General features: G+C 43.0%; 1 protein-coding gene across 1 annotated transcript in view; it reads right to left on the reverse strand.

Moving 5' to 3' along the window:
- Nucleotides 1–755: 755 nt before the first annotated feature.
- LOC311132951 (tyrosine--tRNA ligase, cytoplasmic-like) overlaps nt 756–12,207 on the reverse strand; it is a 23,273-nt gene continuing 11,821 nt past the window's right edge. The window contains exons 13-14 of the mRNA XM_084166344.1: nt 10,272–10,413; nt 756–1,798 (exon numbers count right to left, since the gene is read on the reverse strand). Of these exons, the coding sequence (XP_084022470.1) occupies nt 1,688–1,798; nt 10,272–10,413 (253 nt within the window). The 3' untranslated portion in view covers nt 756–1,687. The remainder of the gene's footprint in view (nt 1,799–10,271; nt 10,414–12,207) is intronic.

The raw sequence follows: 12,207 nt of genomic DNA on the forward strand, positions 1-12,207 counted from the left end.
TTTAAGTTGCTGTAAACAAATGTTCTTTATTAATACTGTATCAGCATTATTAACATCATCTATCGCTTAGCAACCAAATATTAAACCTCGGTTTGAGTTCAACTGATTCATCAAAATGTCTTGATTGTGTGGCTGGCCTTACAGTCAGTTTTATTTCATCAAATCCACAGGCCTCCTGATCGTGCTACAGGGAAACAGGGATTTGCGTCCCAAATACCACCCCTATTCCCTACACGATGCACTACTTTTGACCAGAGCATCATGGGACATACAGTTGAAGTAGGAAGTTTACATACACTTAGGTCGGAGTCATTAAAACTCGTTCTTCAACTGTACCTGGATGAAAAGCGGCGCACTATGCAGGGGATAGGGAGGTATTTGGGACTCAACCCTAGAGATAAAGGCTATAGTAACGGTGGACTAAGGAGAGACGGTGGTGTGCCTTTGGGTGACTTAGTTCACGTGTTCTTTTCTTTAAAAAAAAAATATATATTTTACACTTTTATTTTCCTCCATTCACATTGGCTGCAGGAGCGTAGGTCTTTCCCATAGTGAGCAGACATCTTGGTAGTCAACTTTGCAAAAATCACCTTTGCCCAGCAAATGTTATTGTTTAACATTGAATAAATTCATCTCTTTCGACTCCGCACACGGCCTGGAAAAGTAACAACGTTTCTTACTCGATTCAAAAGTACGAAATAAGAAGAAAAAAATGTACAGTTATGTACTTCTTTGTTGTGAAAATATTATAAATTATTCATGTGTATTAGAAATCACACATTTATTTTATTGTGTTTTGCAGTTGGGTGACTGTGTGGTGACTGTGTGTAGTCGTCTGATTTAAATATTACCCATCATCCTTCAGGCAGGATGTAGATCTTCCCAAGAGGCCACTCCCTCTATTCATACTAAGCACTCCTCCCCTATACACCTGGTTTAAGCTTTCACTGTCAATACCAAAAGGTGTTCACAGCATCAGATTTCAACATAGCTGCCAGCCATTGTGACGGGGCCATCCCAGGGGACACTGGGAAAGGAAGACAACCATCGGTTTATTTCATTTCCAGATGATGCATTAGCAGTATTGTGACACGAATAACAGAATAATTCCTGAAACCACCCACCATCCCACATGATAAAATAACAGCTTGATTGACCTGTACTTTATACATCTTCAACTGATATCACATCCCACTAGCGTTCTCTTACCACCACAACACGTTTCTATATTCATGTTGTGTAATGTCACACCGTAATGGATAGGTCCTAGGTGACTGGTGTGGATGATTTTAAGACACGGTAGACACTAGAGAACTGTTGAAGGCTAGCTAGTGTACACAACGTGTCTCTTGGTTATAGGTCACAACTGACGTGGTTCCATATTTTCCTCAAAGCATTTCCCAGACAGCAAGATACAATGTGTTTAAAAAAAATATATATGGGGCACTCGGCCATCGCTCATACATCAGGAGTGAAAATACAGCACTGATATCAATAGTAAATATACACAGTTTGATCATAGTATTAATTAAAATGACAGAATGATTATTTCTCTGTCTAAGAAGAGAGAGTGATGTTGCCATGGTGATGTGTGTGGACGGTAGCTGAGCAAGTAGAGTGTGCGTATCAGTGTATTGAGAGAGTGTGTGTGTGTGTGTGTGTGTGTGTGTGTGTGTGTGACCCTGTATTAGCTGATGTTGCCTCCCTTCAGTGTTTTACAGGTGATGTGTCCCAGTTTGGTCATCAGGCGTTTGTCCTGCCACTGGGCTGCACACTCTCCTGACACCTTCAGGTCCACCTGGGGAGAGAGACAGACAGAAACCCTCAGTATACTGGGATACACACTCTGCTGACACCTTCAGGTCCACCTGGGGAGAGAGAGACAGACAGAAACCCTCAGTATACTGGGATACACACTCTGCTGACACCTTCAGGTCCACCTGGGGAGAGAGACAGACAGAAACACTCAGTATACTGGGATACACACTCTCCTGACACCATCAGGTCCACCTGGGGAGAGAGAGACAGACAGAAACAGCCAATATACTGTGAAATGGACGTTCACTAGCAAGAAGCAAAGCATCTTGGCTATTGATCTGTGCCTTAAAATCTTTGGTGTGACTTACTACCATATATGGGCATACGAATGTATAAGGGCAGGCTGAGCCGATGACCTAATTTCAAGACAAAATAAGAAAATTGAGAGAAAGGCAGCGATGCCAGAGTCCCCTGGTGCGAACCAGGAGTACAGTGGAAGTAACTTTAGACAAAGATTCAGTCGGAGAGCCTCGTAAATGGCGTCCCTTGAGAAAGCAAGAACAAGGTGTATGTCAGGAGAAGTGCAGTATTATCACAAGGAGACGTATACTTGGAATACGGAGGAGGAATGGAGGGAAAAAGGAGAGGCAGAGGAGGTCTAAGAGAGAGAGGGAGGAAGATTGTGAGCTTGAGTCGGTTAAGAATGGTGGGAAAAAGGGAGAAGGTTTGTTAAAGAAGAACGGTAGAAAATGTAAGCAGAGTGAGCTGAAGACAGGAGGAGAAACGGAAGTGAATGAGGGTGAAGTATCGGCGGAGGTGGTAGGTGTGGTGAAGTGCTCAGAGCCCGAGACTAGCACCGAGGGTCAGGATAAAGATGAGTCTGTGATCGGTAGGAGTGAAGTTTTTGGAAAAAGTGGACCCTTTGCCTTTTGGCTGATCCATGTGTGGTTTCAGGGTGGGTGGAAAAAAAGAGTTGGGTGCTGTGGAATCGGTGAGGGTAACCAGAAGGGGTCTAGTGATAATTGTTTGTGTTTCTGCCGGTCAGAGGGAGAAGGCGCAGAATTGAAAGGAGTGATGACTGGGGTAGCGGTAAATGTAAAAGTTGACCAACTGAAGGGGAAGATTCCGGTGTTTGTGATGCTCGTCGTTTGGTGCGATGCAAACAGGGTGGCGAGAGAAATGGGAAACAGAAGAGTCATTGTCTGTTCTTTTGAGTTTTGAAGTTGAGTCTTTGCCCGACAAAGTGAAGTTAGGATATATAAGTTATCCTGTACGAGCTTATGTGCCGAATACATTACGTTGTTACAGGTGTCAAACTTATGGGCATGTGGCAGCAGTGTTTAGGAGGGAGGTTCCAAGCTGTGAGAAGTGTGCAGAAGGGCATGAGACAAAGGAATGTGTTGCATTGGGGAAAGTAGTGGTATGTGTTAATTGTAGGGGTGCCCATTGGGCTTGGGGATCAGAAATGTCCCGTACGAGAGAGGCAGGTTGAGGTTTCCAGGGTTAGACTAGTGAAGAAGTTGTCATATGCTGAGGCAGTGAAGAAAGTAGAGGAAGATGGGTCAAGGGGGAGGAGTGGTGAGAGGAGGAGATCTGTACCAGTACAGAGGGATAAACCAACAAGTGAGATATGTTTCAGTAAGATTGGATTTTTAGCATTTATAGCAATGGTTATTAATTGCAATGCAGGGATGGAACGTAAGTCTAAGGAAATGGAGGTTGTGGTTGCAGCTGCAGAGAGGTACAGTGGGGAAAAAAAGTATTTAGTCAGCCACCAATTGTGCAAGTTCTCCCACTTAAAAAGATGAGAGAGGCCTGTAATTTTCATCATAGGTACACGTCAACTATGACAGACAAATTGAGGAAAAAAATTCAGAAAATCACATTGTAGGATTTTATATGAATTTATTTGCAAATTATGGTGGAAAATAAGTATTTGGTCACCTACAAACAAGCAAGATTTCTGGCTCTCACAGACCTGTAACTTCTTCTTTAAGAGGCTCCTCTGTCCTCCACTCGTTACCTGTATTAATGGCACCTGTTTGAACTTGTTATCAGTATAAAAGACACCTGTCCACAACCTCAAACAGTCACACTCCAAACTCCACTATGGCCAAGACCAAAGAGCTGTCAAAGGACACCAGAAACAAAATTGTAGACCTGCACCAGGCTGGGAAGACTGAATCTGCAATAGGTAAGCAGCTTGGTTTGAAGAAATCAACTGTGGGAGCAATTATTAGGAAATGGAAGACATACAAGACCACTGATAATCTCCCTCGATCTGGGGCTCCACGCAAGATATCACCCCGTGGGGTCAAAATGATCACAAGAACGGTGAGCAAAAATCCCAGAACCACACAGGGGGACCTAGTGAATGACCTGCAGAGAGCTGGGACCAAAGTAACAAAGCCTACCATCAGTAACACACTACGCCGCCAGGGACTCAAATCCTGCAGTGCAAGACGTGTCCCCCTGCTTAAGCCAGTACATGTCCAGGCCCGTCTGAAGTTTGCTAGAGTGCATTTGGATGATCCAGAAGAGGATTCGGAGAATGTCATATGGTCAAATGAAACCAAAATAGAACTATTTGGTAAAAACTCAACTCGTCGTGTTTGGAGGACAAAGAATGCTGAGTTACATCCAAAGAACACCATACCTACTGTGAAGCATGGGGGTGGAAACATCATGCTTTGGGGCTGTTTTTCTGCAAAGGGACCAGGACGACTGATCCGTGTAAAGGAAAGAATGAATGGGGCCATGTATCGTGAGATTTTGAGTGAAAACCTCCTTCCATCAGCAAGGGCATTGAAGATGAAACGTGGCTGGGTCTTTCAGCATGACAATGATCCCAAACACACCGCCCGGGCAACGAAGGAGTGGCTTCGTAAGAAGCATTTCAAGGTCCTGGAGTGGCCTAGCCAGTCTCCAGATCTCAACCCCATAGAAAATCTTTGGAGGGAGTTGAAAGTCCGTGTTGCCCAGCGACAGCCCCAAAACATCACTGCTCTAGAGGAGATCTGCATGGAGGAATGGGCCAAAATACCAGCAACAGTGTGTGAAAACCTTGTGAAGACTTACAGAAAACGTTTGACCTGTGTCATTGCCAACAAAGGGTATATAACAAAGTATTGAGAAACTTTTGTTATTGACCAAATACTTATTTTCCACCATAATTTGCAAATAAATTCATAAAAAATCCTACAATGTGCTTTTCTGGATTTTTTTCCTCATTTTGTCTGTCATAGTTGACATGTACCTATGATGAAAATTACAGGCCTCTCTCATCTTTTTAAGTGGGAGAACTTGCACAATTGGTGGCTGACTAAAAAGTGAAGAGTTTCTGTTCTTTTGTTTTTTGAAATGGAGTCTCTCCCTAATGAAGTGCGGTTAGAGTACATTAACTACAGAGTTAGAGCATTTATCCCAAGAACAATGCAGTGTGAACATTGTAAAGCTTTTGGTCGTGTAGAAAGTGTTTGCAGAAGGGAGAAGCCGAGATGTACAAGATGTGGAAAACATCATATGTGTTGTAAAAGTGAAGAAAATGTCACGTCTTCTGAACGCCCCACAAGGGTAGAGGAGAATGAGGTGGCCAAAGTCAGGGTTGTACAGAGCATTTCATATGCAGAAGCTGTGAAAAAGGGTTGAGGGTTTGAATGTTGCACCAGAAGAGTCCATGGTGGTGGATAGGCCTTCACTGCAGGCTGCAGGGGTTGCCTTACACCAAGAGGATCCTGACATTTTAAAGGTTAAAAAGGTGGACTTTGTGGCCTTTATCGCTACGGTGATAAATGGCACTGACAAGGTGGAGAAAAGATCTAGGAAGATTGAAATAATTGTGATTGCGGCGGAGCGGTTTTTGTGGCTGAAAGATTTCCCAGCAAAGGAGTTACATGGAATATTAGCAAAAGCCCGAGAAGGGAGATATGGAGAACTAAAAGAAGGAAGAAGTGGGAGTTGTTTGTTTTGGCAATGTACTATTTTTTATTAGGGTGGATTGTTAGAATCACTATTAAGTATGGATTTATTTAATTTTTTGGGATTCAAATTGTCCAGTTGGTGGCGGCAATACAACTTTTGGATGTAGTCAGCCATAAAACCCACAGAAGAAGAAGATCATCATTCCGGTTAGCGTCGTGAAGCATACATGGAGTACGTTGATGCACAGCGAAAGCCGGGACTCCACTGATCATGAGGTGGACTTACTTGTGACCTGCCGTTATTGATCACCAGCCCCGAGAGTCAACATTTTTTATTTTACACAACGTTTTCACCAAACAGCAAACATCTTACAAGGTAAGCTTCGATTTGGTCTGTGTTTGAGCTTTAGCTACATGGGGGGTAAGAAATTCATCCTTAGGTTGGTAGGAACAAATCTAGCCTATTGCCAATGATATCTGATGATGTATGACTTAATGGCAGCATCGAATGTCCACCGAGTGACGATATCTTTACACATCAAAAATATGACGTCGCCTGTTTACGAGCTGTAGTCATCCATTACACAGGGGATTGGCTGCTACGGCACCTTGACAGTCTTGTAGCCAATGAGATAAGCTTTCCGGGGATATGCAGTTGACCTGGGTGGGACAAAGCAAGGCCTAGAACCTTTTATGCGTAATGGGAACTATTGCTACCTGGCTCAGAGACGAGCCACACAGAGCACACTACATTACATTGTAAACAGATTTCATCACTTTAATTTCATTTCTTTAGCATAAAAGATGGCTTCTCAAGGGGGGGGGGGTACAAACTAAGAATATCGAACAGGAAGCTAAAAAGAAGGCATCTATGAATAAATAGAGTGATACACTGCCTTGCAAAAGTATTAATCCCCCTTGGCGTTTTTCCTATTTTGTTGCATTACAACCTGTAATTTAAATGGATTTTTATTTGGATTTCATGTAATGGACATACACAACATAGTCCAAATTGGTGCATATGGATTCTCCCCCTTTGCTATGAAGCCCCTAAATAACATCTGGTGCAACCAATTACCTTCAGAAGTCACATAATTAGTTATAGTCCACGTGTGCAATCTAAGTGTCACATGATCTGTCACATGATCTCAGTATATATACACCTGTTCTGAAAGGCCCCAGAGTCTGCAACACCACTGAGCAAGCGGCACCATGAAGACCAAGGAGCTCTCCAAACAGGTCAGGGACAAAGTTGTGGAGAAGTACAGATCAGGGTTGGGTTATAAAAAAATATCCGAAACTTTGAACATCCCACGGAGCACCATTAAATCCATTATTAAAAAATGGAAAGAATATGGCACCACAACAAATCTGCCAAGAGAGGGCCGCCCACCAAAACTCACGGACCAGGCAAGGAGTGCATTAATCAGAGAGGCAACAAAGAGACCAAAGATAACTCTGAAGGAGCTGCAAAGCTCCACAACGGAGATTGGAGTATCTGTCCATAGGACCACTAAGCCGTACACTCCACTGAGCTGGGCTTTACGGAAGACTGGCCAGAAAAAAGCCATTGCTTAAAGAAAGAAATAAGCAAACACATCAAGGACAACGCTATGTCTGGCGCAAACCCAACACCTCTCATCACCCCGAGAACCCCATCCCCACAGTGAAGCATGGGCATGGCAGCATCATGCTGTGGGGATGTTTTTCCATCGGCAGGGTCTGGGAAACTGGTCAGAATTGAAGGAATGATGGATGGCGCTAAATACAGGGAAATTCTTGAGAAAAACCTGTTTCAATCTTCCAGAGATTTGAGACTGGGACTGAGGTTCACCTTCCAGCAGGACAATGACCCTAAGCATACTGCTAAAGCAACACTTGAGTGGTTTAAGGGGAAACATTTAAATGTCTTGGAATGGCCTAGTCAAAGCCCAGACCTCAATCCAATTGAGAATCTGTGGTATGACTTAAAGATTGCTGTACACCAGCGGAACCCATCCAACTTGAAGGAGCTGGAGCAGTTTTGCCTTGAAGAATGGGCAGAAATCCCAGTGGCTAGATGTGCCAAGCTTATAGAGACATACCCCAAGAGACTTGCAGCTGTAATTGCTGCAACAGGTGGCTCTACAAAGCATTGACTTTGGGGGGGGGGGGGGGGGGGGTGAATAGTTATGCTTTTTTGTCTTATTTCTTGTTTGTTTCACAAGAAAAAATATTTTGCGTCTTCAAAGTGGTAGGCATGTTGTGTAAATCAAATGATACAAACCCCCCAAAAATCCATTTTAATTCCAGGTTGTAAGGCAACAAAATAGGAAAAATGCCAAAGGGGGGGGGGGGGGGGGGTGAATACTTTCGCAAGCCACTGTAGAAGCTTTGAATAAAATACTGGTCGGACTCGGATCAAGGGAGCGATTTGGACAACGAGGATTTCGACTTGGCCGACGAAGATTGCTTCTAGAAGGATTGGATCCACTTTTAGATCTGTAAGTACAATTATTTTCATGACTTTACTATATGCATTTAGTTTTGTCTGCTTTTTGTGCTTTGGATTTAGTTTTTTTTGTAACAAGTAATTTCAATGTTATATAATTCCAAAGTAGTTATTGTGTATGTTTCATATTAGTTCACTGTTTGCTGTTCCCTTTATTTTATTCACCACAGAGTGGAGGATGCAGAGGATTTGGATGACGACGTTTGGGAGCCACCCCTCCCCAGCAAGCGCCCCCGCCGGTCAAGGTCTTCACCCCCCCCCACTGTCAATCACCCCGTCTGATGGTTCTACATCCACTTTCCATAGACCTCTTGAAAAATAAAATAGGGCCTTGTGGCACCACTCATCCCAACAGAATGAGTTTCCCCAAGACCAAGGTAAACCACATGACAAAGACAGCGGAGAGGGGGGCCATACGTTGGATCAGAACTAACAAGCTGCTTGTTGTGAAATGGAAGAACACTAGGGAAGTAACCATGCTCACCACACAGCATAAGGCATTCAATAACAACCATGTCTTTGAAAAAGGAAGAATGTCCCCATTCCTGTTTCTGTGAAGGACTACAATGCCAGCATGGGGGGAGGGGGAGGGGGTGTCAACCTATCTGATGCTCTGATAGGCTACTACAAGGTCCTCCACAAGACCAGGAAGTGGTATAAGACTTTTGTTTACCACTTTGTGGACATTGCTACAGTAAATGCTTTCATTCTCCACAAGCAGATGGCCAAAGCAAAAGGTCAAACCCCTCTCTCCCAGTTGGCCTTCCCGAGAGCAGCTGGTGTTGGAAATGGCTGAATTGGGGGGCTCAAAGCAACCTCACAACCATCACAAGACCCCCCCCCCCACTCAAGGTGAGCGCCACTATCCAACACCAGCTGGGGAGGGCGAAATACCAGTTCGCTTTTTGTTTCCTGGCAGAGAGGGACTGCTTCAAATACTATCACAACATGCACAAGCTACGGTGAAAGTGAAATCTAATCATCTACACCTGGGATGTAAAACAAACATGAATGCCATTTGTAAATTTTTCAGCTTATTTCTATTTTTGCACCTTTTTTTAGCGAAGGACACGTGTGTAACCAAGTTTGATAAGACATTTTTATATATTTTTTAATGTATATCTGTTGCTTTTATATTGTTTTTGTAAACCATTCATTTGTATGTGGGACCAATACATTGGATAGGCTAAATGTTCAGGCACTTCGGAGAGGTTGAGAAAACACTTGGATATCCCCTGTATGTCCCCCGACACCACCACAATGTTTGAGAGAGGTTGGCGTTGTAGAAATGTAGTTTTTATAGTCAACAATAACTTTTAGGCACATCCAGTGGGCAAAAACTGTGCAATTACCACATTCTGACACTTTGGAGAGGTTGAAAGGACACTTGAATGTACCCTGGATACCCCATAACACCACCACAATGTTTAAGTGAGGTTGATATGGTAGACATTGTGTTTTTATACTGAACAAATAGCATTTAGGGATTGCAAATATGTAATAGCACTGGAATTATCTAAGTTACAGACATATGGCACTTTGGAGAGGTTTAGGGACACTTGGATACGTCCCGTGACCACACCTGACACCACTTACTAAAACATCTGCCCATTTCTAGTTGTTAGGTTTATCAATCCCATTTTTAATCTGATATTGTTCACATGTTGTGGAAGCCATCTGATGTGTTTCCAGCTCTGGGCATCAATAATTCACTTATATTGTCAATGAAAGATGACTTTCAAAATACAAAATAAAAAAATAAAACTACTATTTTGTGTGTGCTTGATCTTGTGTATTCTGAACTATGTAACTCCTATCTATCTTCTGATCATTTCCTCATCATCTCCCAGATGTCTTCTTTCCAAATATACAAAGTTGTGGCATGTCAGAATCATGTAATTACACATGAATAGCAGTTACTTTTGGGTATGTCTACTTGGGCAGAAATCTAAATGATTTGATGTCAACAAATGACATTTTCACTAATTTATTGATATTATCTTTAAGACGTTCATGGCTTAATCTTCCTTTCATTTTAGGAGACAACAGAGCTTTGTGAAACAGCTTGTTTTATGACCTAACTATGCATCATTCAGACATACCTGTAGTTTCTCCCACGTCTTCTTCTTTGGATTTAGTTTGTCGTCCGGCTTGCCCGTCTCGTACCCCTCAACGAACACACGTTCCCCGGGTGACGACCCCTCAGGGGGGTCAAGAGGCTCCACCCTCCTGGGCTCCCCCTCACTGGGACAACAGCCAATCAATCAGAGCGAAGAGAGTCAGAAATCAGGAAGTGGGTGGGTCAAGTTGTGTCAGGTGTCTGAGTGCAGCGGTAAGGGATAGAAATATACAGTTGAAGTCGGAAGTTTACATACGCCTCAGCCAAATACATTTAAACTCAGTTTCACAATTCCTGACATTTAATCCTAGTAAAAATGCCCTGTCTTAGGTCAGTTAGGATCACCACTTTATTTTAAGAATGTGAAATGTCAGAATAATAGTAGAGAGAATGATTTATTTTCATCACATTCCCAGTGGGTCAGAAGTTTACCTACACTCAATTAGTATTTGGTAGCATTGCCTTTAAATTGTTTAACTTGGGTCAAACGTTTCGGGTAGCCTTCCACAAGCTTCCCACAATAAGTTGGGTGAATTTTGGCCCATTCCTCCTGACAGAGCTGGTGTAACTGAGTCAGGTTTGTAGGCCTCCTTGCTCGCACACGCTCTTTCAGTTCTGCCCACACATTTTCTATAGGATTGAGGTCAGGGCTTTGTGATGGCCACTCCAATACCTTGACTTTGTTGTCCTTAAGCCATTTTGCCACAACTTTGGAAGTATGCTTGGGGTCATTGTCCATTTGGAAGACCATTTGCGACCAAGCTTTAACTTCCTGACTGATGTCTTGAGATGTTGCTTCAATATATCCACATAATTTTCCTTCCTCATGATGCCATCTATTTTGTGAAGTGCACCAGTCCCTCCTGCAGCAAAGCACCCCCACAGCATGATGCTGCCACCCCGTGCTTCACGGTTGGGATGGTGTTCTTCGGCTTGCAAGCCACCCCATTTTTCCTCCAAATATAACGATGGTCATTATGGCCAAACAGTTCTATTTTTGTTTCATCAGACCAGAGGACATTTCTCCAAAAAGTACGATCTTTGTCCCAATGTGCAGTTGCAAACCGTAGTCTGTCTTTTTTATGGCGGTTTTGGAGCAGTGGCTTCTTCCTTGCTGAGTGGCCTTTCAGGTTATGTCGATATAGGACTCGTTTTACTGTGGATATAGATACTTTTGTACCTGTTTCCTCCAGCATCTTCACAAGGTCCTTTGCTGTTGTTCTGGGATTGATTTGCACTTTTCACACCAAAGTACGTTCATCTCTAGGAGACAGAACGCGTCTCCTTCCTGAGCGGTATGACGGCTGCGTGGTCCCATGGTGTTTATACTTGCGTACTATTGTTTGTACAGATGAACGTGGTACCTTCAGGCGTTTGGAAATTGCTCCCAAGGATGAACCAGACTTGTGGAGGTCTACAATTTCTTTTCTGAGGTCTTGGCTGATTTCTTTTGATTTTCCCATGATGTCAAGCAAAGAGGCACTGAGTTTGAAGGTAGGCCTTGAAATACATCCACAGGTACACCTCCAATTGACTCAAATGATGTCAATTAGCCTATCAGAAGCTTCTAAAGCCATGACATCATTTTCTGGAATTTTCCAAACTGTTTAAAGACACAGTCAACTTAGTGTATGTAAACTTCTGACCCACTGGAATTGTGATACAGTGAATTATAAGTGTTAATAATTGTTGGAAAAATTACTTGTGTCATGCACAAAGTAGATGTCCTAACCGACTTGCCAAAACTATAGTTTCTTAACAAGACATTTGTGGAGTGGTTGAAAAATGAGTTTTAATGACTCCAACCTAAGTGTATGTAAACTTCCCGACTTCAACTGTAGAAGAGCGAGAGATCTTTAAAACGTTCAAGGCTTAATCTTTGTGAAACAGCCTGTTTGATGACCTATGAGAAGAGAGAG

Source organism: Coregonus lavaretus (assembly GCF_964263955.1).
Source record: "Coregonus lavaretus genome assembly, chromosome: 7".
Lineage (NCBI taxonomy): Eukaryota > Metazoa > Chordata > Actinopteri > Salmoniformes > Salmonidae > Coregonus > Coregonus lavaretus.